At 43.0% G+C, this 24,116-nt stretch overlaps 1 protein-coding gene and 1 long non-coding RNA gene across 5 annotated transcripts in view; one reads left to right on the forward strand and one right to left on the reverse strand.

The window, feature by feature from the left end:
- The window catches only part of hdac4 (histone deacetylase 4), a 122,774-nt gene that overhangs the window by 78,471 nt on the left and 20,187 nt on the right, over positions 1 to 24,116 (forward strand). For all 3 annotated transcript variants that reach the window (XM_085248717.1, XM_085248719.1, XM_085248718.1), the window contains 12 exons: positions 1,056 to 1,174; positions 6,506 to 6,634; positions 6,746 to 6,852; positions 9,324 to 9,443; positions 9,748 to 9,958; positions 10,984 to 11,201; positions 15,507 to 15,779; positions 16,750 to 16,936; positions 17,259 to 17,392; positions 18,142 to 18,244; positions 19,348 to 19,394; positions 22,593 to 22,700. In XM_085248717.1, coding sequence (XP_085104843.1) covers positions 1,056 to 1,174; positions 6,506 to 6,634; positions 6,746 to 6,852; positions 9,324 to 9,443; positions 9,748 to 9,958; positions 10,984 to 11,201; positions 15,507 to 15,779; positions 16,750 to 16,936; positions 17,259 to 17,392; positions 18,142 to 18,244; positions 19,348 to 19,394; positions 22,593 to 22,700 — 1,756 coding nt within the window. The remainder of the gene's footprint in view (positions 1 to 1,055; positions 1,175 to 6,505; positions 6,635 to 6,745; positions 6,853 to 9,323; positions 9,444 to 9,747; positions 9,959 to 10,983; positions 11,202 to 15,506; positions 15,780 to 16,749; positions 16,937 to 17,258; positions 17,393 to 18,141; positions 18,245 to 19,347; positions 19,395 to 22,592; positions 22,701 to 24,116) is intronic.
- LOC146557238 (uncharacterized) lies at positions 8,919 to 14,657 on the reverse strand. 2 transcript variants are annotated; one of them, XR_014888896.1, is made up of 5 exons: positions 14,461 to 14,657; positions 12,718 to 12,797; positions 11,002 to 11,144; positions 9,326 to 9,441; positions 8,919 to 9,023 (listed from the first exon to the last, which is right to left on the reverse strand). It is a non-coding gene; the product is annotated as an uncharacterized LOC146557238 (long non-coding RNA). The 2 variants fall into 2 exon arrangements; XR_014888897.1 differs by lacking the exons at positions 12,718 to 12,797; positions 14,461 to 14,657 and adding an exon at positions 11,326 to 11,486.

Here is a 24,116-nt window from a genome sequence, read left to right on the forward strand (position 1 = left end):
GATTGATTGAAGTGAAAAGACTTTGTTTTAAATGCTTTATGTTGACTTCTTTTAAAACATTTTCACATCAGTATTTCAATAACCTTAATATTCAGAGCTATGAAACATCAGCATGTCATATTTCTCATGCATTTACGAGAGTTTGGTTGCTGCTTTTTTTTTTTTTTTTAAATCTAAGCAAAAAAAGAATCGACACTAGGAAAAATATCAAACATAAAAACCAGTGATGAGCAACATGAAAGTCTCTCATCATCCTGGCTTTGCAAACATGGCGAACCCCGTGGTGTTATGAACTCCTGTTGTGTAGGCGTCTGTCATTGATGTGCTTTTGTGTTCACATCAAATTTCCAACATCAGCATTAGCCTCTCTGAGTCGAGCTGCAGAGAAAACGTTGAAGCGATGAGGCTTTTTTTCCTGTCAGTGTTTGTTGTCAGTGATTGACAGCTAGCTCTCTTTGAGGTGTGTGCGCATGTTTGAAGTGGGCAGAGAGAAAAGACAATGGCACCTCTCCTGTGCTTTAAATATTTGAAGAGGCTTTAAGCAGTCAAACATTTCTGCCAAGGCAGGAGATGATGGAATAATCAGGAGGACTGTGCTGCCAGTCGCTATAAATCACGCTTATCACGGTTTCCCCTTTCTTTAGGGTTCTCTCCGTTTGTTTGACCTGTTGGCATTCTCCTCACTTCTCTCATGCGTGTATTCCCTCTCTGTTTCACCTCTGCCTCTGTGCATTTTCAGCCCGTTTACTTTCCTAAAATGGAAAAAAAAGGTTTTCAGCTTTCAGGCTTTGTCCCTCTAGCTTTACCTCTTTCTTCCTTCCACCCACGTCATTGTCCACGCTCTGACGTGTCTAGCTGACTTTGGAGAGAAGACACAAGCTTGTGTGTGGGTATGCAAGTATCAAAAGTCACGTATAGTAATAGATTGAGCTGGGAATGTGTCGTGTGTACAAAGCCGGCGGAGCAGAGTTTCCGCATTCATGTAGCACGTTATACTGATACTGTTTAGTGTTTTTAATCGTCTATTTTGTGTTGTTTTTTTTGTTTTTTTGCAGAAAAACTCAGCATAGCTCTTTGGACCAGAGCTCACCTCCACAAACGGCACTGTCAGCGTACAACCATCCCATGCTGGGCACATACGACTCCAAAGATGACTTCCCTCTCCGCAAAACCGGTACAGAAGGCTTTGCTGAAGTTGTGTTGATTGTTGACATTCTCCACACTTCCACAGTGCTGCACTGATCTTCCTTCTTCCTCATTTAGCAACGTGAAAGTTTTGTCTTACCGGTTATCAACCACATGAAAAATTACGGGAGCTCTTAAAATTGTTGTTTAAAAAGATAACACGGAAGATTGAAGATAATAGAGCCCTCTGTTTGCTTAGTAGTCCGTTAGCTTAGCATTGCGTGAGGACTGGAGGCGGAGTCTGTCTAGACACACACTAGATTTTGCTGTTTTGGGTTTGGTTTTTTTATGAAAAGCCAAAGTAGAAATGACAACAATGGGCAGGTTGTCAAGCAACCAGCACAAACTCAAAGATAAGAGACCTGAAATGGTTCTGAAAAAACATTTGTCTTGGTTTCAAGGTCTTACAGTAAATGTGAGTGGAAACATTTTTGTTTACGGTCAGCTTCTCCTTAGAAAAACTCTGTAGGCTGTTTGCATTCTTTAAGATTTTAACCCAGTCATTCGGTCACACGTCTTCACAGACACCATGGATCGCTCCGGTCAACAAAACAGCGCTGAAGGAAATGTAAAACAAACTTACTGCCTTTTGGTTGCATCAGATTCTGTCCATCTGTCCATATTAAGCACAGCCAAGCTGTGATTATTCACTTAGCGTCAGCAGCTGCTTTGGCCGTATCACTGGCTGCTTTCACAGCTGGAGGCCAAACTCTGTGTACTCTGCACTCTTGCCCACCTGCTGCGCATTGGAGGCAGGAATGATTTTTCCTGGCACACAAACTCACACTGCGAGTTTCAACTTTCAGGGACACTTTATGTAATTCAGGAATTTTCCCCTGAGAAATATCCACAACTTAAAAATTCTTCCCACTGAGCACTGACACAAAGCTTAATGAGGAGTTAATTATATATCAGAGCGCGCGTGCAAAGACCTCTTTAAGATAAGTGTTTTGGATTTTAAGGTATTTCTGCTTGCGCGATATAACCAGAGAAAGAGATGGAAAACTCGATTGCGTATAGACATACAGATACGGCTACTGAGGAACTGTTGTGTCAGAAGTGAGCAGGACTGGCTGAAGTGAATATGTGAACTGTGTTCGGAGGAAGTGAGTGAAAGCAGTCGCCGCAGTCGTGCACTCTGCTGACGCTGGAGCTGTCACACATGACGTTTTTGCCCTATTATGTTCACTGAATGTGCATTAAAAATTATTTTTTGACTAGCAAGTTCAGGCACACAGTATATTCCAAAAGGGGCTCATTGTCCAAGTATGGAGGGCTTTGTGGTAATGACTCTCAGAACACAGAAGGCCACTTTGAACGCTATGGCAGGAAGTCTGCAAGGCCTTCACGACAGAGGCAGACTTGTCATGCTGACCCCATTTCTCCCTGTCTCTTTCATACGAGATCACACACTGACATTCCCATAACACACTTTGCACTAATGTCGAAGCATGCAGGATATCCGCGTGCAATTCAGAACTTTCCTTTTTCCTTCTTTTATCCTGCTCGGCTTTACATTTTGACACTCCTTTATGAGCTGCATGTCTCTGGTGACTGTAGTCAGGAAGGTCACGTCCTAGCTTCGAGTTTAACTGCGTTCTTTATTGCTCCTATCTAACCCCAGGATGAACACTTAGCACTTCTACATATTAAACTAAACAAAAGGTAAATCAAGCAAAAGACTGACTGTTCGTGATGTTGCTGGAATGTGAATTGGTTGCGCTATGCTCTTATGGGTCGCTCTGGTATGTTACAAATGGCGGTAAAATAGCTGAATTGTAAAAATGACTCCATTCTTTCATTCTCGCTTCTCATATACGGCTCGGCTGTCGCTGGTTTTAACAGTTGTCTCTCCCCTGAGAAAACCTCAGTGTTTATAATCAAAGGGAAACTGTTGGCGAGCTCTTTGGTGTCTTATGTTCATATTTATTTAATGTGCCCGCAAGAAATCTTTTCTTGAATTATGGTTTTTAATCACAATGCTGTCTTTTCATGCCATAAAATGGCTTTAGTGAACTGCTTAATCAAAGTTGATTGACTTTATTTTATTTTTATTTTTTGTAGAACACATGCAAATGAGACAAAGGCTTGTCTATATGTCTTTGTGTCTGTGTCCATCTAATCCATTTATCTAATGTAGATCCACATATGATGTTTCTCGGAAGCTCAGTTGATGAGTTTCAGCAAACTGCTCTATTGATTTCCATAAACCTCCCTCCCTCCCTTTCCTTGGCACAGCAGCACGGCTTCCCCCAGCTTGACTCCTTTAGCCCGGGACTCCTCTGTCAAAACAAATGAGCATCTGATCAATATGTTTTAGATCTGAGAACCGGTTTCCCCGTCACCTCCCTATTAAAATATTAAATACCACATATGCAGATGTTTAATCTGAGATATAATGGATAACTTGAAGTGTAAGGGATCAGAGTTTTTGTCCTGTTCCGTGAACAGGAAACCATCAGCACGATTCATATAGCCACGTGACGTCAGGGAGTCTTGATGCATGGTCAAGCATCCAGGTAGGACGTTTCTAGAATTTCATCTGGATGTTTTGAGGGGGTGATAAAAGATATAAAATGTGCCTTAAATTCAAATATGTTATGCCATATCACATTTATCATGCTCGGACTGTTGGTTTTTAAAGTATGTGTTATATAGGTTATAAAAGTCCTTCTGGTCCCATCTATTATCACACCTACAAGGCCACACAGTTATGCTGCCTAATGTCCTGCTCTGGTGGGAGATTATCTAAATCTGAAAAAAAGAAAAACAAAATCGAGGCAGTACTGTAACAAGCAGTGTGTCCATGAAGAGTCAACAATAAGGAGCAGGAGAGGAAATAATTCCAGAGAAATGGGCTCTTAGACTAAGCCAAAGAAAGAAGGGCATGGATGGAGGTGAAGGAGGCACAAAAGGCTGCAATAAAACGCTATCATCAGCAGAAAAAAGAACAGTCTGGGCCCTCTGCAGCGAGTGTGTTCACACGTGTGCACACTGGTGTGCTTCTGCCCAGTCGGCATTAACACCCTTCAAAGTCACTGTGTCCTGAGGTGAACACTCCCATTGTGAATGGTGCCCAGCAAAGACATACACCCTGCTTCACCCTCCTTCCTCGTCTCTTTAACGTCCTTCTAATCTCCAGCTTGTCCTTCGGTAGCGGTCGCACTCTAGCCGCTCCCTTTAGCACTCCATATCGTAATAACTCTCACACACAAAAAACAACCTTGAATGCGTATCTCTTGCGTCTGCTGTAACTACCTTTGTGGTTCTTTCTTCTCAGTTTCCATCGCCTGGCTGCTCATGTACACAATCTACAGACCAGAGGGATTTTTGATTGCAGAAACTTTTTGGTCTATTTTTAGTCTGATTATAGTTCAAATCCTACTGACCAATCGTGTTTGAGCAAGCTTGCAGGGAGGTAAACGCTCCAGTTTGAGAGCAACAGAGTGGCTCAGAAACATCGGCTAGCATCTGATGACTATTTAGCTTTTTCTTAGTTATTACTAATGTATCAGTAAACAAGCAGGGGCATGTGACTCAGTCCACAGGTAGACCTTTGATGGAGGTGGATCAGCTCAGTTTCTCATAGGTTCTCAGCACACGGTTATCTTACTCTTGCCAGTATTTAAACGAATAATTGAATCGTGTTTAAACCAGACAGAGTCAGTCAGGTAAACCAGTTATGTTGAATGCTTTCTTTTATGACAGCTACAAACTTCATCAGTGAATGCTGGCATTCATACAAAGATAACACTGATTGCCTTTTTTAATGGCTGAGAACTACACAAAGGCCAACTTTTGTTCTGTTTTGTTGATTAAATCAGAGATTATTAAAGCAGAGAAAATCTGACGTGCAGTTATTATCGGGGTTTTTTGTCAGTTATCATTATCGTGTCAGCACTGAAAGAATGGTCAGACTGTTACAGTTCAGCATGTCATAGTCTAAAATATAACTTTAATGCACTGCGCTCCTTTTCTCACAGGGTCTCCTCCTGTTAAACTAATGCATAGCATTTTATCCTCAGTCTCCCCGTCCCTCTTAACAAAGACTTTGGAAGAGTGCCCTCCACTAAGAAGGTCTTTTTTAAATAATTGACTTTCATAAGTTCTGCAGCACTGTTCCCCTTAAAATTGAGAGTGCATTTGAAAAAGTACTTAGACATTATAGATTCATGATAGTTTATCTCATCCCCGCTGACCAGGTGGTATAATGAAAGCTAGCACCTCTTTGAAGTACATTAAAACTTGGTGCATTATCCTACTTTGATTAGCATTCTAGGGGCCAGAGGGTTTGTAATGACCCAGAATAATTCTTCTGCTGCAGAATAAATCTCCACATTACACAAAGAATCAATCGCTTCCACTTGGCTGTACCAAAAAGCCCCGCCTCCTTCTCTGAGGCTAATGAATGAGGCATGGTCTGTTTGATACTAGGTCAGGGGACGAGCATAGGGTCAACTGGTGGTCAACCGTCCTGCTTTACCTAAGGGAACGGAAGGAAGCCAGTGGAGTAGAGAATAAATCTGCCTTTGTTTGGTAAACTGCCTACAACAGAGACACCAAAGCAGCACTGCGCAGAAAATGTCAGGCGCTGATCGTGACATGACAGGAATCCCGGATATACCGTACGCCTGCCTCTGACAAGCCTCTGCACCTCATGTAGCGCCTTCCCACACCACACACAGCATTTGCGTAGTAACCTAATTGAAAACACTGTCAGTTTTCTTTTCATTTTTCGTGTTTGTATTAAATTGGAAGTGTCTGGAAACAAGCAGTGTTCATTAGCAGAGCGTGAAGGCAGCATCATTAAGCGTGGGGTCAAGGAAAATACCATTTGGCTGCTTCCCCTGGTGTTGCACCGCTTCCCGCTGTCACATGATGATGGCAAACCTCAGCTCCCAAATATGTCAGCCAGTGCATACAGTGTGGTCTATAGGGACAAGCTCATTAGCACCGCTACACGCCAACAAACGAGCTCCCACTCGTGTGACCCACAAATCTGAGGGCCAGACTGCCAGGTTAGAGAAACTGTGTAAACTGTAAGTCATTTATGGGGCGAGCTTGAGCTGTAACACATTTTATTTTTAGAAATGGTGTTTTAGTTGGAAATTAAAGGCCTCTAGCCCTGTCGCAGCTCAGCTATTTCAGTTATAGACATTACAAACAGACATGAGTTTAAGTCAAAGAAAGTCTGATTTACTTTAGGATGTAACATTTTAGCGTCTTTACATTGCAATATGAAATTCTTTGAGGTGACAGTTGTAGTGACACTAAATCGTTTAACCTGGATTGAAATGTATGGACATTTGTGTCTTTTCAGCCTCTGAGCCCAACCTAAAGCTTCGTTCTCGGCTAAAACAGAAGGTGACGGAGCGTCGCAGCAGCCCTCTGCTCCGTAGGAAAGATGGACCCCTTGCTACTGTTAAGAAGCGTCCCCTAGACGTCGCTGGTAAGGACTCCTGTCACTGTTGTTTTAAGGTGCTATCACAAATAGTCACCCAGTTTGATGCATTTCAGTGCAGAAAGTTGATTCATTTTTTCTTCATTGTATGTACTCTAGAGTCTGCATGTAACAGTGCACCAGGCTCAGGTCCCAGTTCCCCCAACAATGGCTCCAGTAACATCCCCACAGAGAATGGGATCACAATCTGCAGCAGTCCAGGAGAGGTAAACATCATGGCATCTCTAATTATAGCGTATGCACATGTGTGTTTGTGAAGCAGGACACCAGGATTTGCAGTGTTAATTTATTTTAATAGAGGCGTCAGCCTGTGAGTATATTTAATCCATACACTGTATATGAAAGATGGACTTGGCCACCATGACTAGGGATGGGTATCGGTATCCCGGTTCTGACATAAACGGTAGTAACCAGACCGAAAAACAGCGCACATTTCGGTGCTTTTTTCCTGAGATGTGATACACTTCAGATTCTAGCCAATCATTTTACGTTTCCAAGGATAGTAGGCGGGCCCAGGTGCGTCCGTTCTTTTAGAGCAGAGCTACAGATTAAAAATGCCCAAGGCAAAGCGGTTTTGCTGTACTTCACAGCAAAAGATGCAAACTCAGCAGCAACAAGTGCTTTAAGCTGATACTGTGATACTGTGCAAAGGAGGTAACACCAAGAATCTGATAAAACACCTGGCGACGCATAGCGTTTTGTTAAAAGGCGAGAAATGCACCGTATTTGATAGCTTGCTGCGAGACCTCACACCGTGCACATCTACTGCGGGCATGGTGCATGTTATCGGACGCGGAGTTAGCAACATCCCCCAAGAACCGGAAGAATAGAGTCCTGGCCCCTAGCCCTGCCAATGTAGAAGAAATGATGATGGATGGTGATGCAGCAGCAGCCGTTCTTCTCTGGGCGAGTAGCTTAATGTTGTCCGTGTATAATTCACGTTGAGTAGGCTAACCACGTTATTACATTAATGCATGTAAGGTGAACTAGCAAACACCGTCGTGGGTACATGCGGCTGTCTTCTTGTTTGATGGCAGATACTCCCTTCACCCTGGCCAAAAAGGCTAAAATGACCAAAGAAAAAGTGGAAAACAGTTAAACATGAGAGGTTTTTGGACAAAAATTGGTGTTTTTTCCATTGTTTAAGCACTGCTTCCAGCCAAGAGTGATACCATATATGCCCCATAGCTGCAGAAAAGGCTAACATTGTTATCTTTTTACAAAAAAACAGCTAAACATGAGAGGTTTTTGGACAAAGTGTGTGTTTTCCATTCTTTAAGCACCATTTAAGCACCGGCACCATTTTAAAAGTACCAGTTTGGTACTGGTATCAGATAAAACCTAAACGATACCCATCCCTAACCATGACATCAACCTCTGCTACCAAAAGTGGTTAGCAGTTTGTAATAGTAAACTATACAGATGCACAGATAGCTGCTTATTAGTGATAAGTAACAAAAGAACATGATACTAGATTTTCACTCTTCAGAGAAACCTGTCGCTTCAAACAGCCACACCTTTTATTTCCACATGACTCTAAGAACATTTAACTGGGCGATAGAGTCTGCGTCAGAGGACAAAAGTGTTCAAGGCCCAGAGAGACAACCAGCTTTCTTAGAAAAGGGTCTCACTGCTGTTTCAATAAATAACAGCAATGAGACTGAGAACTAAATTCACACATAATCACACAAAACTGTGTTATTTATAGTACTCCAGGAATCAGTCCTAGATAATACAGTCATAATGTGTGAGTCATACAGGCTACACAGAAAATTCAAGGACAAATAACCCGCATCACAAACTTTCTCAGGTGCAAAAATGGTGAACTCTGCACATCTTGAGACAGTTGGAGTCTCCGAATGTGATTCCTGGAATCCCATCGACATTTTTTTTAAACATTCTGCAATTTTTAAGTGATCTCACATTTTATAACGAGCCGCACGAGTGGATAAAAAACATGTTTTACATCCAAAGAGACACGAGGGGTACTTTCAAAAGTCTTGCATGGGCTCTTCAGCTCCAAAATCATCAGGTATTCATCAGTGGCCTTCAGCCAGCTAGGTTAGGTACACTCTGAAGTTAACCCTGTTGCTTCTGTCTCTTTGGGTCTGTAACCCTTTCATGACCGAACTCTGTGTAAAAGAGCCTGGACCACAGCCTGACCCTGTGGTGTTAGGTGAGGTATAAAAAGCTCCATACAGTTGACATAATGGGGAAAGTAAGTAGGAAGACCAAAAGAGTTGGTGCCAGGATGTAAACATGTTTATTTCTGCTATTCTGTTATTCTCTGTGGACTCACGTGCATTTGATGCCAGCCTCAAGTGGCAGTTTGAGGAACTGCAGTTTTTGGCTGTTAAGCTTTGGCTTCATTCTTCACCTGCAGAGAGACCCGCATCTGTTTAATCAGTGTCATCATTTAAGTCTTCATAAAGCAAGTCAATTTTAATTTTCGGGGGAAGTTTTGATTTTAGGTTAATGTTATATTTGGATTATTCATGTCATAGCTGTGGTTACATATTATGGTAAATAGATTTAAATGAATCTAATATCCATGACTGTGTGCCCGTGGCTGCGTGTGCATTTGTATGTGTGAGAGAGATGGAAAAGTCTTGCACTGTACACAGCACTGTTTTCTTGGATCTGCACTGTATTTATGTCAATGTGGATGTGTCTGCAGACCTCACTGCTCCAGAGGCTGGCAACACGGGAAGGGTCAGTTAGCCACCTCTCTCTCTACACCTCTCCGTCTCTGCCCAACATCACCCTGGGCCTGCCAGCCACAGGACCTGCTAGCACTGTGAGTCCATTTAAAAGAAAATACCACAGAATCAAACTTTTAGATATCAGAATCAGAATCAGAATACTTTATTCATCCCGAGGGAAATATGACATTAGTTATAGCGAATCGTTCATTAGTTGTACTGTAATTACTCTCATCACTGTGGAGAAGGTTCATTGGTTAGTTTCCTTAGAAATACAAAGGATATTACAGAGCCTGTAACTGGATTTGAACTCGTCAGTCTTGTCATTGCCTTCATTCTTTCCTTCTTTCCCCACCTTAACATCTCTTTCTCCCTCTCCCTGCCTGTGTGTCTTTGTAGGTGGTATCGGGACACCAAGATGGCGAGAGTCATCTGGCATTGCCTGCATTGCAGCAGGGCATTCCACTGACCCCTCCTTTCCTGCCCTCCCACCTGCCCTCCTACTTGGCATCTTCAGCACTGGACAGGGAGGGCCCAGGAGGGGGCACGGTGGGTCACAACCCCCTCCTCCAACACATGGTACTGCTGGATCCAAGCCACAGTCCAGTGGGTCAGTTTTCACTGCAACATTTGCAGGATTTTTATTTTTCTCTCTTTCAAACAGTGGGTGAGGTCTGAATTATTGATACTGTGTGGTCCACCGAAAGAATCTACAGCCCAAATATTTTGCTGTTTCTTCTCTAAGCTTTAGCGATAACAGTATTATGTTTCAAAGTGTGCCAAAATAATTACTGGAAAGATTACATACACACAATTCAAGGTTCTAATGATTTGGGCAGCTTATAGTTTTGAGAGCATCACTGGAGGAAAAAACGTCAACGATTTTTAAGGAATAAAATAAATACGATTTTTGTTTGAGATTATTTGTCGTGGATTCGGAAAATGACCTCACAGTTCATTCTGTACTGCTGCAATCTGTGATCTCATTGGCTATTGTCTGCTGAATCTGGCCTCTAAAGATGAAGGCCGATCTTTTTTGGAAAGCTTCCTGGCATATATGAGGGCCAAGACTTCCTCTTCCTTCTGCTGTTCATTGTTTATGAATGGAGATGACTTAAAAACACTAATAAAGACCTAAATAGCTGTCAAAGGATACATTTTGCCAAAATCAATCCTTTTTTGGCCTTTTGATTGCTCAGATGTGATTCAGCCTGAGGAGTGAAACTCTGTCACTTACAGTACATTTAATGCATGATCTATTTTACTGTTTATATTGCAGGGGCTGCTTGAACCAAGCTACTGAAATTTATAAGTGGAGACAAATGTGGCAAACTTGTCTGACATCATCTTATTTTAAAATATCACTTCAGCTAGAAAAAAGCAGGACCTGCACTGCATTGCAGCTAAAATGTGCAGCCGGTATTCCTGAGTAACGGTTTCCATCCGTCATATGAGAGGGGCCCCTGTGGTTCCAGTTGTAAAGCCTCCAGTTTCTTTTAAGTAGATGAAATAAAATCACCTAAAATTATCACCTAAAATATGTGTGAATGATGAGTGGAGCTACAGAAATAAGACACAGCTTTTGGAAAAAAATGCTTGAGATCATTTCCTGCAACCGCTCTGTGTTTTCTGTAGTTGGGCTGGGTGGCCTACCGCTGCCATCGTCCTCCGTCTCCAAGCTCATGCGCAGCCACCGTCCCCTGGGGAGAACGCAGTCGGCGCCTCTGCCCCAGCAGCAGTGCGGACAGACACAGGCCCTGCAGCACCTGGTGGTCCAGCAGCAGCACCAGCAGTTCCTGGAGAAGCACAAACAACTGTTCCAACAGCAGCAGCAGCAGCACATCATCAACAAGGTATTTCAACACATGTCTGTGCGCAGTATCAAAAGTAACTCTGAACAGCTGCGGTATTGCAGGCAGCTGTATGTCTGTCCATATACTGTGTGTGTGAGTGTTTGTCTATCTACATGACACTGACTTGGTTAATGTTTGTGAGTCCTATTTTCTTTTCTCCAAGCGCTGGATGATTCAGCCTGCAATTAGCAATTCTTTTAGCTAGTTTTTTTCTTTTCTTTCTGTGTTCATGTGTCCCTGCTTCTCACTGTCACCCTGGCAACTGTGCACTAGAGGAAGCATCTTCCATATATGGTCACACAGGAAATATGACTCACTGCTTCATTGTTGAAGAGTGTGCGTATGTGCAAGCTTATGTGTGAAGTTGCTCTATGATACAGTCATAATTTATGTGGCTGAAATTCATAATTTCATATACTGTGTCACATGGCTGCATTAAATGTGCCCAAAGGTTCAAATAATCAGGTAAATATTTGTAAAAGTAATCAATGTGATCGAAAATCTGAGGCTTTGTCAGCTTATCATGGACGTGCATTCATCTACTCAAGGCATAGCAGCCCCCCCAAAAAATATATTTATATCCTTGCACAATAGGGGAAAGTTATTTGACTCCCTGCTGAATTTGTGCATTTGCTCTCGTGCAAAGAAATTAACAGTCTCTAATTTTAATGGTAGTTTTATTTTAATGGAGAGAAACAGATGTTTCTTATAGTTGCTCACCAGGTTTGCACACCCCTCAGGAGAGATTTTGGTCCTCTCCTCTTCACAGAAACTTTAAATCCTTTAGGTTTCTTTGCTTGTCAGTGGGGTTGGTGTTCTGTGGGTCATACTCAGCATTTTCCTCCCAGTAAACATGGTTTCGTCCGACACCCAGGCCTTTTCTGAGTCACTGAGATGTTCACGGGGAAACCTAAGACCAGCCTGTGTGTGTGCCTTCTTGAGCAGGGGGACCTTGTAGCTGCTGAAAGATTACCAGTGGTGGTGTTCTTGGTGACTGTGGGCCCAACTGTCTTAATAGTTTTGGGCTTATTCACCACCTTTTCTCATGATCATCCTCTTGCAAGCTCTTGCATGGAGCTCCAGACTGAGGGTGACTGTTGGTCATTTTAGTTTTCTTCAGTTTCACCTCCTCACCAAGCTTCTTACTGATGCTTTTGTTGTCCATTCGACAATTTTGGACAACTTTTTGGTCTTGACATGATGGTGGAGAGGTTGGAATAAACAGGTGTACTTTATATACATAACAAGATGAGCTCTGGCGTATCTTTAATTGACTGGTTGTATCCCTAACCCCTAGTCTGTGGGATCTAGAATTCTGGCTGGGTTGCAGAGGATCACTGAGTGACTTTTATTCTGTCTCTCTCCATTAAACCGAAACTGCCACAAAATACAAGACAGTTTGTTTATTTGTAAGTGAGCAAACTTACAAAAAAAATCCCCCATTGTTTATATATGATTAAGATACTAAATCAATAGTTTTATCACATAAAAAGCAAGCAGTGAGTGTCATACTTACCAGAAACATCCTCCTGTAATCTTTCTTGTTGTGGATGTCACCTCAATATTTCAGGTTGGGAATCAGGCTTGAACATGTATCTGCAGAAAGAGTTTTTCCCCACATAAAGATTTATACACTAGTAAGAGGAAGAGACGGACAAAGCATGCATATTAGAAGGAGGCGCTGAGGGAGACTGGAACTAAAATGGTTTGAGTTGCACAGAGGATGAGGTGAGGAGCTGCCCACTAATCACTAACAATCAGCAGCCAAAGTTTGCGGTACAACCAGAACAACATATATGCATAAAAATGAACAAGTGTAAAGTCACCAAAGCTTGTGGCAATTTCTGTAAATCCCATTAGGTTATTTGTCGGCAATTATAATGAGCTATAATGTTCTGTGTAATTTTGCGTTGAGTTCTGCTACATAAGTCTTCCAATTAAGTCAGTTCATTTTTATTATTATTAGGGTCTAATTGTAGCTTACTGCTTTCCCGACTTGCCTCATGGGAAACAGATACTGGATTTAAAGCTGCTGGAACGTTGAGGTCTTTGTACAGTTTGCTTTATTTCCCTGGGTTGGCGTGGTTACTCGCAGCCTATTTTCTCCTGTGTGGCTTGAAGGGATGACAATTGTGTATTTGTGTGTGTGGTGTCCATGACGGGCCTCGGATAGACTTTCAAGCAATCCCTTACCTGATGATTTCCTCTTCATATAGCAGTGGAATTATCACACAGGATTAAATAAAAGGCGTCCAGTGAGGTTTTCAGAAGAGGCAGGAGTTCAGTGACTGCATGAAGTTGTTAAAAGACGCAGGACAGAAAAAGGATGGTGGTTGTTTAGTTAACTGGAGCCATTCTGCGTAGCTTTAAAAAGCTGTAATGGCACCTTTAACTTTAACGATCTGCCCTTTTTCAGCAAGAAATGTAACCTGAGTCCATTACTCAAAGTATCACCTGAACACCTGAAGAGCTAGACTTTAAGCTTTAGACCACAACAAGAAAATGCTTTGGCGTGTGATGATCGCTGAGCGTTACTATAGTGCTGTGTATTATTTTACCAAAGTCATGCACAGAAGTAGATTAATGAATAAAACCTCGAGCTACTGAATGGTGTAGTTGTTCTCCTGCCGTCCGTGTCTGACTGCCGTGTGTGTGACTTGTTATCCTGATATTTGTGACTGTAATTATAGCTCCTGCATTAACCGCAAAGCAGGATTATGACAGTGCTATTTTAGGTGTCTATTCATTTCCTGCTTTTTAATGTTGCCTAATATCATTGCACCATGGAAGTCATTGGAGAAGTTCCCCCAGCGGACTCCGTAGTTACTCATTGCCTTTGTTTTGTTTTTGCCTCATAAAGATCAGACTTAATGAGGAATTTAACATTATCCCCAAGAAATACTGATTGCTGCGAGCTGGTTTTAATATCTGCTATATTTCTGTTTGACGTGGGAAAATACGCGACTAAAGTTAGCAGCGTGGGACGAATATGTTTCCAGTGATGCATGTAACGCCTACCATTTGACTCTTAAAAGTGGTGCTAACTATTATGTAGAAATATCCTGTTGGCAGGAGTTATTTCATTTACCCTTTTCACCCTTGGATATCCACCTCTTGACTCATCTGCAGTCTTCCTTCCCTTCCCTATTTGCATCTATCAGTCAAGTCAGCAGGAAAAAGGGGTCTTCCTGAAAACTTTTGGCTTTTTTCTGCAGCAGAAAGAAAGAAATGAATGAAAGAATCTTGAAATGGTTCCAACCTGAGCTTGTTGTGTGCCACTATGGCGGTACAGCGGTGTGCTTAGGGGAGAGAAATAAACGCACAGAGTCCGAGTGTATCAAGTGTTTCCACCACCCCGTCTCTCCTCTCCCTCTTCCAGCTGATTTAACAGGGTTATTTAGTGTCTGTCCCCCTTATGGTTCACGTCCCAGCCACTATTTCCTCTGTAAAAGAAGAAGGGTTAGACAGAGGGAAAGAGAACAAATTGAGAGAGAAAGGAAGAGAGTCAGTGTGGCAGGAGTGTTTTGAGTTTGTTTGGAGAAGAGGGACTGGGATGAGGCAAGAGCCTGCTCTCTCTGACGTCAATGGACTGTTCCCTGGGCAATATGCCAGCCGTGTGTGTGTGTTCCAGGCACAAACAGTGGTCCTGTCCAATCATGACCTGCACATCAAGGTTGAGGTCTGTGACGACAGGGACGAGGGCAGCTGCCAAAACAAGATTATTACAATCCCCCCTCTGCGGTGCTTCCACTCTCTTTCCTCGCTTTTTCTTTTCTCTTACATGTTCAGACACGACGAACTTAGCAGTAAAATTCATCCATAGTCTCAGGAGATTATATCATTAGTTTGAAAACAAATAACTAGCCTATCAGAATCCAGAGTACAGATGTGGTTTATTTCTGTGTGTGCAAAAAGTCAAAAGCCCCGGCTAATGTTAGCTTTTGGTGGGTTTATCTAAGGTTGTTTTCATTAACTTTGTACGCGGACTGATTAGTCAGTTATTTTTGGAATGAAAAACATCCAAAGTGTAGTTTTAAATTGGAGCATGTTGTCCCTGATGTTTCCTTAGTGCTTTCCTCCCTTCATGCTTTTGAAACTCTCGGTTCTGTCTTTTTTCTGTTTTCTGGAACGTCTTTCTGTTACTGGCTCCTAACATCATCAGTTGACTCCCTAATCTTGGCCGAATGTTATGTGAATATTTTCTTTTATGTCCAAAGTGTTCCAGTTTTTCCTCTAAAAACATGCATAACACCGTCAAATCACTGCGTCAAAAGTTTGACCTGGCCGTGTCTTTTTGCCCTCTAGATAATGTCCAAGCCCGGCGATCAGGCCTCAGCTGCAGGCCCGGGAGCCTCAGGACCAGGCAGGCAACACCAGAGTCACCCGGAAGAGACGGAGGAGGAGCTTAGGGAGCACCAGGCGCTCTCCTCGTCATCATCGTCCTCCTCTCCTACCTCTGGGCAAGAGACGGGGTTGCTACGTGGGGTGGTCATCAAGCAGGAGCCTCCGGATCCCCAGGAGCAAGAAGAGAGGGAGCAAAGAGAGAGGCAGGCTGAGCAGGACTTCCTGTTCAGACAGGTAAGCACGAATGGCGGGGACCAGTTGGAGTGGAAAAGACGGACTGGGCATGAAATTCAAATTCCACAAGTTTAATCTGGCATTTATAAAAAGGGAGAAAGTTTCTTCTTTTGCATGACTCTAAAAGCAGTGTCAGATTCATATGTTTGACATAATGTCTTCATATATGTGCATGATGATTCAAACTGGCAGCGATTACACAGTATGGAGGATTCTTTTTGTATTACAGTAATCAGTAAGTGGTTGTAGCTGGGCTGAACAACACACTGATAGCAGTGACAGATGGAGCTTCTTGTGACTGAAACATTACACTCCACATTTGTTTGATCTGCCTTTCCTCCCGACTGGACTGACTACCCAACCCGCTTCCAGTATAATATGTGTATAAATATCCTCGAAATTAGTCCGTAGCACAACTTCATGCGGGCATACACGTGCAAGTATTTTATGTAAAAGCTGTTAGCAGCAACAAATCTCTCTGTTACACGTGAATTTGTACATCGCAGTCTCTCTTTGGCCACATCCCTGCTGTCCGCTCAGCCAAATTCAATCAGACACTCCTCTCACTGTCGCCATGGCGCCCATAGTGTAGACAGACACACCCATCAGAGCAGGAAAACACGACTGCTTAGCGAGCACTGAAATATTCCACTCAGGTGCTTAAAGATCATTTTGAAAACAATTACATAAATAGTTACATAATAACTTTTCTTTTCTGTAAGCAGTTTAAAATAATTATGACGCCTTAATGTGAAACACTCATGTTTGGCACTATGTCAGCTAGAAAATGTTGCTTCAACAACCAAATGTAGTTTGGTTCTTTGCAACAGGAATCTCTTTATGGAAGCTGATTAAACTGGGCGCTATAGCAAGTAGGAAGATGTTGGTATTTGGTGCCATCTTCTGGTGGGAAACTCATATTGCAGCCCAGCTTTCTGTTGAATATTGCACTGTCTGTGTTTGTGAGCAGCAGGCTCTGCTCTTAGAGCAGCAGCGGATCCACCAGTTGAGGAATTACCAAGCCTCGATGGAAGCAGCCGGGCTTTCGGCCAATTTTGCTGGCCACCGGCCTCTGTCGAGAGCTCAGTCATCGCCAGCCTCTTCCTCCTTCCCCATGGTCGTGCAGGAGCCGCCAGCCAAACCTCGATTCACTACAGGTCTGCTGAGTTACATAATTATTTCTTTGCACATACACACACACACAGCAGTGATGCTTTTTATTGTCATGAGCACCACAGTAATCAAACACAATGCAGAGAGTGAGTAGCTGTGTGCAGTGTTTAAACATCCTAAACAGGGTTTTTGCTTATTGCACAATGATAACCTGTTGCTTTAGAAGAAGCAGGTGCAATAGATGATAATCACACCACGTCTTATGGTGTGACCGTAAAATGTCATCGTGACAGCTGTTTCTATCCTTGTTGTCAGTGGTGCATAATCACCCATATGTTTGTGCGTGGTGGTGTGTGAATTTCCCAGGTCTTGTGTATGAGTCTTTGATGCAGAAGCACCAGTGCATATGTGGTAGCACAACGAGTCATCCAGAGCACGCTGGCCGCATTCAGAGCATCTGGTCCCGACTGCAGGAAACAGGCCTCAGGGCGCACTGTGAGGTAAAGACAAAGTTAGACTTGTGTTATTATTGAAGGACAATTAGAAAATGTACATGAGTATTTAGCTTTCAGAGGCAAACAATAAGAATCGTTGTCAGTCTTTGGAAACGTTGAGAAAGCAAATGTTAACTTCACTGACGTTTACGCAGTCGTCTCCTGTTTGATTGATGCTAAAAAAAAAAAAAAAAAAAAGAAGCTACGCTCATATGTTTTCCCTCACATTCATAATACACTCATCTGTCGCACACACACCCTCTAAAGTAGTCAGGTGCACTGGGACAATTCCGGGTTCAGTATCTCATCTAAGAACACTTATGGAGCAGGCCAGGAATCAAACTACCCACCACACCTGCCCAAATTTAAAAAACAGAAAAAAACAGCACATTTGTTGTTGTGTCATTGGAAATTGTTTCATATATTAGTGTTTGTGTTATTTTCCCCTGACAGTGATGTTTTACCACTTTATTGCAGGTTGTTGTCGTAGCCAGAAGGAGGCAGTGTTAATGCACTTCTTTTAACATTTGTCCTTATAGGTGAAAACTCTCACATTGAGGTTTCGAATATGATCTAATATTAAACTGACTCAGTGACAACACTGGGACGCCCTGTATATTATTTCTTCGGACTAACAATATGATAAAACTTCTGCAGAACTCTGCTCTCCTATCCTGTTTTTGCGGGGAGTTTAAATGCGGAGCATGAAAAGCTAATCAGAAGTTGTGTATCTTTTTTTTCCTCTCTGTTTTCAGTGTATCCGTGGTAGGAAGGCCTCATTGGAGGAGTTGCAAACAGTCCACTCTGAAGCCCACGTCATGCTATATGGAACTAACCCGCTGCGGCAGAAACTAGACAGTAAGACATGCTTCCTCACACACATTCACACATTCACAAACACACTTTTTCCAAGCGTGCACTGCTTCACCTCCTAGACTAGATTACTCATTAGTTTAGTCTAAAAAAATTGTGGATGCTTTAAGACTTACTGGGTTTTTGAGAATTGTAGCGTTTCATGCATTTATTCACAAGTCTGAAGTTGACCGCCTGACTCTGCAGGGTCCGTTTAAAGGAATCTGTTCTAATGCTTAAATCGTATCATAACTAAAGGTCCTTCTAATAAAGTCCTCAGAGGTGTTACGATAAGACAAGGACCAACTAGAGCTGCTAAACTAAAAGTCTCGCAGGCTGCTTAGTCACTTATGTCTGGCCTTAAAGTGCAGGTGTAGTGAAGTAGTCTGCATTATGTGAAAAAATCAAAGGGGCGAGCCCCAGTGGCGATCTTCGCTTTCACTCAGTGGAGGCATAAATTCCTCTTATTATTACTGCTCACACAGGAGTCTTACCAGATACTCCTGTGTGAGCTTCAGCGTACAAGTGGGATAGCCTACAGTAAGAGCTGGAGTAAAGGAATAAACCACAAAGGTGGCGGCTAATCAGGAATTAAAGTATTCACACTATATTAAATATTTGTTAGTGGTGTAGTGTTTAACTCTGGATTAGGATTATGTTAAGCAGTCAGATTTAATTTCAAAAGAAATTACAAATAATAAAGTAAGCTGATGTTGTTTTGTTTGAAAGGAAATTAAAAGTGTAAGCACACATTTGAAAAGAGTTCACTCGGGGTCAGTAACTACGTCAGCTTAGTTTGTTTTCAGACATGTCAGAAATGTGAAGTTTATTGATTTTCTTCTTCAGTGACAAACTGACCCCTCTCTGGCCAAATCTAGATTTTTTTTTCCTGAAGAAGGCTTGATTGAGAGGTCAAGCAGATACTTTTTTTCCTTCACCTCACCTAATTAAAGCATGCCCTTGTGTACTATTGCTGTTAGATAAGGTCACAAAGTCAAATAGTTGGTTTTAAGGGTGTCTGTGAGTCTGCAGTGCAACCTCTTCCCTTAGTAACCTTTCACTTTTGCTTTCTCTCTTTCTAATTCTTCACTTCATTTCTTTCTCTTCAGGTTCAGTAAATCCCATGTTTGTGAGGTTGCCGTGTGGAGGCATAGGGGTAAGTCACTTACTCTGTTTGTTAATTCATGCTTAAGTCATCTTCCAAATATTCACTGTCTAATTAAGTATTTGTAATTTGCGCTCTTGATATTTCTTGGAAAAGGCCATTGTTAGTCATAGTGGTTTATTCAGTGGAAAATTGTTGTAATAGACACTTGTGTTTTTACAACACTGTTAGTCTAATCAATACCCATCTGGCACAGCTCCATCAGACTCTGGAACGAAGCAAATAAGCATAGTTTCAGCCTTATCAAATAGCAGTATAATAAGTGTCTCCTTCGCCCACTCATTCTGCCCCCTGCCTAAATAATGGTCCCATTTGTTCTCTTTGCACCAAACAAACACACACACACACACACACACACACACACACACACACACACACACACAGCCTTGACACACTAGCACGCAGATGCACACAAACACACACAAACACCACCCCTCAAGGACCAGAGGCAACAAAAGCTGTTGCTCGCCTTTCCGCCGTGTTAGTAATTGTAACCAGATGTTACGAGCTGTGCGTGCGTGCGTGCGTGCGTGCGTGTGTGTGTGTGTGGGGCAGGGGGTATGACTTTGTTTGTGTGCATTGCATAGTTTGTGTTTGGGGATTCTTGTGTGCTAAGGCAATGATTTTGATGGCTGCTTCAAGTTGGAAGTGATAATGTATCTGAAAACTGATACATTGGAACAGTTGTGCACCTGTTTTTGTGTGTGTGTGTGTGTGTGTGTGTGTGTGTGTGTGTGTGTGTGTGTGTGTGTGTGTGTGTGTGTGTGTGTGTGTGTTTCCATGCTTTTTTTGTTGTTGTCTTCACAATATTGAGCATTTGAAAGGCTACATCATGCCTACCTTGCCACATACCTGATCTCTCTACATCGTTCCTCATCTCCTCATACCTCTGTTTCCTTTCTCCTCTTCTTGCCTCCTTTGGGGCCACCACTCCTGCTGCTGCGGTGGGAACAAGAAAAGCCGGAGTTCTGCGTTGCTCCGTTCTGCTCTTTATAATGGCAAATGGGACTAAATTGTTGTTTTCCTGTCATACACACACATACAAGTCTTACATACACACACTCACTCGCTTGCAGAGGAAGGGGGTTCAAATTAAGCTGTCAGCCTGTGGAGAACCATCATTCTGTCATACCAGCACGTTCCCGCTATTTTCTGCCTCTAACACATACACTCACTCACACTCACGCACATGCACACACACACCACTTCCCTTTCACTTTCCCCCGACGAGCTTGTGTCCCCCTCCAGGCTCGAGGCAAAACTAAACATCAACATGGGAAATAATAAAGCACTCGCGCTGCTTCAGAGCAGCATCTGTTTGCGCTCATTAACCTGACTTGTATATATGATTCAGTTTCCCATTCACTCACTCACTTGACTCTTGATTTGCTCGCTCGCTCAGTCATTGACTCGGCTACTACATACTGTCATCCACTTACACCGCGTTCCCCTCTCTTCACATTGGGTTCCATTAGTCACTCATCAACAATGCACTCCATACTTCCTCACTCCCCCCTTTTTTTAGTATCTTTAGTGTATGTTGAGCGCTCCACAGTTTCATTTCATGACAAATTCTTTCTTGGCGCAACTTTAAAAGAGCCCCTTTTCTTCTCCGTGGATGTTATTATGGAGTAATCATCCGGCCTTGATCAGTTTCGTCACTGGAGACCGGAGGAAAAGGGGGGCGGCTGCCTGAAAGGCTGTCGACTCGCTCGGCTCGCTGACTGGTTGAAGGACCGAGGATCTGACTGGGTGGCTAAGGTTAATGTTCCACTCGGTCAGTTGACTGACTGAAAGGCCAGCGGCGTGGATGAAAGGGCGAGCGACTGGCAGGTTAAAGTTAACATATTCAAAGACCCCCAGGTTTACATCAGGAAAGCCTCGCTTAGAGCTCTGGCGTCGGCCGCTCTGCACATGTGTGCACGGTTCAAAACACACTGACACACAGGCCTTCACTTTCTTCTTTTCCTCAGCCAGCTTCTTCTCTCTGTGTTTATCGTGTGCTCCATCTGCCTGCAGTATCTGCCATGCCTGATGGAGGGTGTGTATATTATCCTGTGCGTGGCCCTCTGCGTACAATCAATCACACAGACTATTGTGGTCTGTTGGGCTTGTATGCATGTGTGTGTAGGTACTGTAGTGATTTGGGCTGGGGGGGGGGCGCTGCCCGTGCTTCTGCATTAATCAGGCTTGACCACTGAATAGTTGCCCTGTGTCTAAGCATGCTCAAACACACACACGTCAGGTATTCATATCTTATGGGTATATCTAATTGACATAAAGCTTTCCCTATCCCCTCACCCTACCCCTAACCATGATATATGAATGCCTAACCCTTACCCTATACCTAACCATAACCCTATTGTAACCCTGTCACTAAAGCCACATTTTGAGTCTCAGAAATGCCTTCAGACTTGCAGGAACCAGGATTTTGGTCCTCACACGTATAGTAAACGTCCATTTCTTGGTCCCCACAAAGATATGATCACACACACGCACATTTTAGTCATTAAAAAAAAACAAAAAAAACCTCATGTTCTATACCAAAAAAAAATTTTTTTTTTAATCGGCCTTTTACAGTTTGTTTTTTTTGTCGTGTAATATTTTAAGGTGGATAAATTATGGAATGTCTCTAAATATCTGTAAACGTAATGAGTGTTGTTTGCCTGAAAACCCCTCTATATGGTTTAACCTTAAAACTGACGTATAACTGACAGCTTACTATAAATTTGCTGCTTAACCTGTTATTAATTAAGGCTTTTGTGTTTTCATCATATTATACTTAAGTCTTTGATTGGTCTCTGGAGTGCGGAGTTACAGTGTCATATCCTTACGGATCAAAGGGATTTTTAGAAAGTCTGTTGTGTTATACACAGCGCGATGAATCCTCCAATTTTATGTCTCGTAGTGTTTCTCTCTATTGTTTTCCTCACAGTGAATAAATTTTCCAGCCCTTCTTGCACCGCTGCAGACAAACTTTCAAAGAGTAACTCTGATGCTGTGAAATGACACAAGCTAAATGATTTCAAATGTGCTCAGTTTTACGACTTCTGCCCCACTCAAGTGCTGTCAGTAACACCAGCAAAAAATAGATAAGTGGAAAACAGTATGAAGTTGCATATTTTGGCTCCGTTTGAAAATGTTATTTAAACAATACAAGGCCTCATGTGTGTTTGTGTGTGTTGGCAGGTGGACAGCGACACCATTTGGAATGAAGTCCATTCATCCAGCGCAGCGCGTCTGGCTGTTGGCTCTGTGGTGGAGCTCGTCTTCAAAGTAGCATCGGGAGAACTGAAGGTTGGTTTGGATGCTCCGTGGAGTTCGATTAGTCATGGCTGTTTGCAGGGCTGCAGTGTATTTTTAGGCATTGGAGCACTTGTGGCCTTTAGGAGCGGGTAAATGTGCGTTAACCTTTAAATGCTATGTAACTCAAATGGACTCTGCAGTATAATTGGTCCCCTCCAACTTCGAGGGGTTTGATTTTAATATCCTTGTTAAGGTCTTACTGCTCTAGTCGATTTTCCACCTGAGTTCCAGTCACATAGGCTTACAGACAGAACAAGGCCCAGCGCAAAGAGAGCACTATATCAGGTCACCTCTAGTAATGTGCTATCCGGCCGTACTTCCAGACACCTTAAAGGAAAAAAAAAAAACAAGGAAAAAGTTCCAGAACCAACTTTCGCACCTCCCAGACAGACATCCCCACCCCATCACGCCTCTCCCCATCCCAGCCAGACTCGTGCGTCTGTGGCGGTGGCGGCTTGCTGTTTGAACCCAGCAGGGAGACCCGGTGCACACGCACCGCAAGCGCCAGCAGTCCCCATTAACAGGCCCCCTTTAGAAGTGTTGCACCAAAGCCACCTGCAGACCAGGTTAGCGTTAGCTTTGCACCAGTATAGCACACTATCTCGTGACGTTCTTCAGCAAGAAACAGTAGCACACCATGCTGATACCCAGCTGAGTTTTGGGTGGGGTTGCTAGCATCCTGCCATCATGTTGAGTGGGCATGAGTGATTGTGCATCACTTTGCACAATTAACAACAACACAGTTTAGTTTGAGTGATTTCCTGCTTAAAGTTTGCTGGTATTGACTTACCCTCAAATTAATGCTTGTATACACATGCACACACACACCTACACACACGCACGCATGCTTACACACATGCAGACGGTTCTCCGAGGATCCTTCATGGCCAAATGACCACATTCCACCTGCACCAACAACTCTATGAACTCCACAGAAAGCCATAAATCTACTGAAGGCACACATTCACACTCCCTCTCTCCCTCTCTCACACACACACACACACACACACTTCTGTCTCTGTGGCTTCTACTTTCTGTTTCCCCCCACGTCTGTTTTAATTTAATTACTTTTTTCTTTGTATAGAGAAACTTCACTCGCTCACATACATATGGTACCGTACAGAGTTCTTTAACCGTGTGTGGGGAAACCAGTAGAGGCAGTTGTCGCTACAGTAATCTTCCGGCTGGCTGCTAATCCGCTGCAGCTGACTCAACATCATTAGTCCAGTTTGCAATCGCTCTACATAAGCTCAAACATCTATCTAATGTCCCCACATTGCGCTGGGACCCTCCAAAAACATTTGCTCGGAGTCCTGCCTTGACAAAGCTCGCCTTAACAGACTCATTGTTCCCGTGAGGACACGCATGCACTTTCAGTGGGAGAAGCTAACATCTGTATTCTTTAGA

This window comes from Mchenga conophoros, linkage group LG16, assembly GCF_057382185.1.
Source record: "Mchenga conophoros isolate Kocher_MC1m ecotype Shallow Benthic linkage group LG16, M_conophoros_male_GT1.1, whole genome shotgun sequence".
Lineage (NCBI taxonomy): Eukaryota > Metazoa > Chordata > Actinopteri > Cichliformes > Cichlidae > Mchenga > Mchenga conophoros.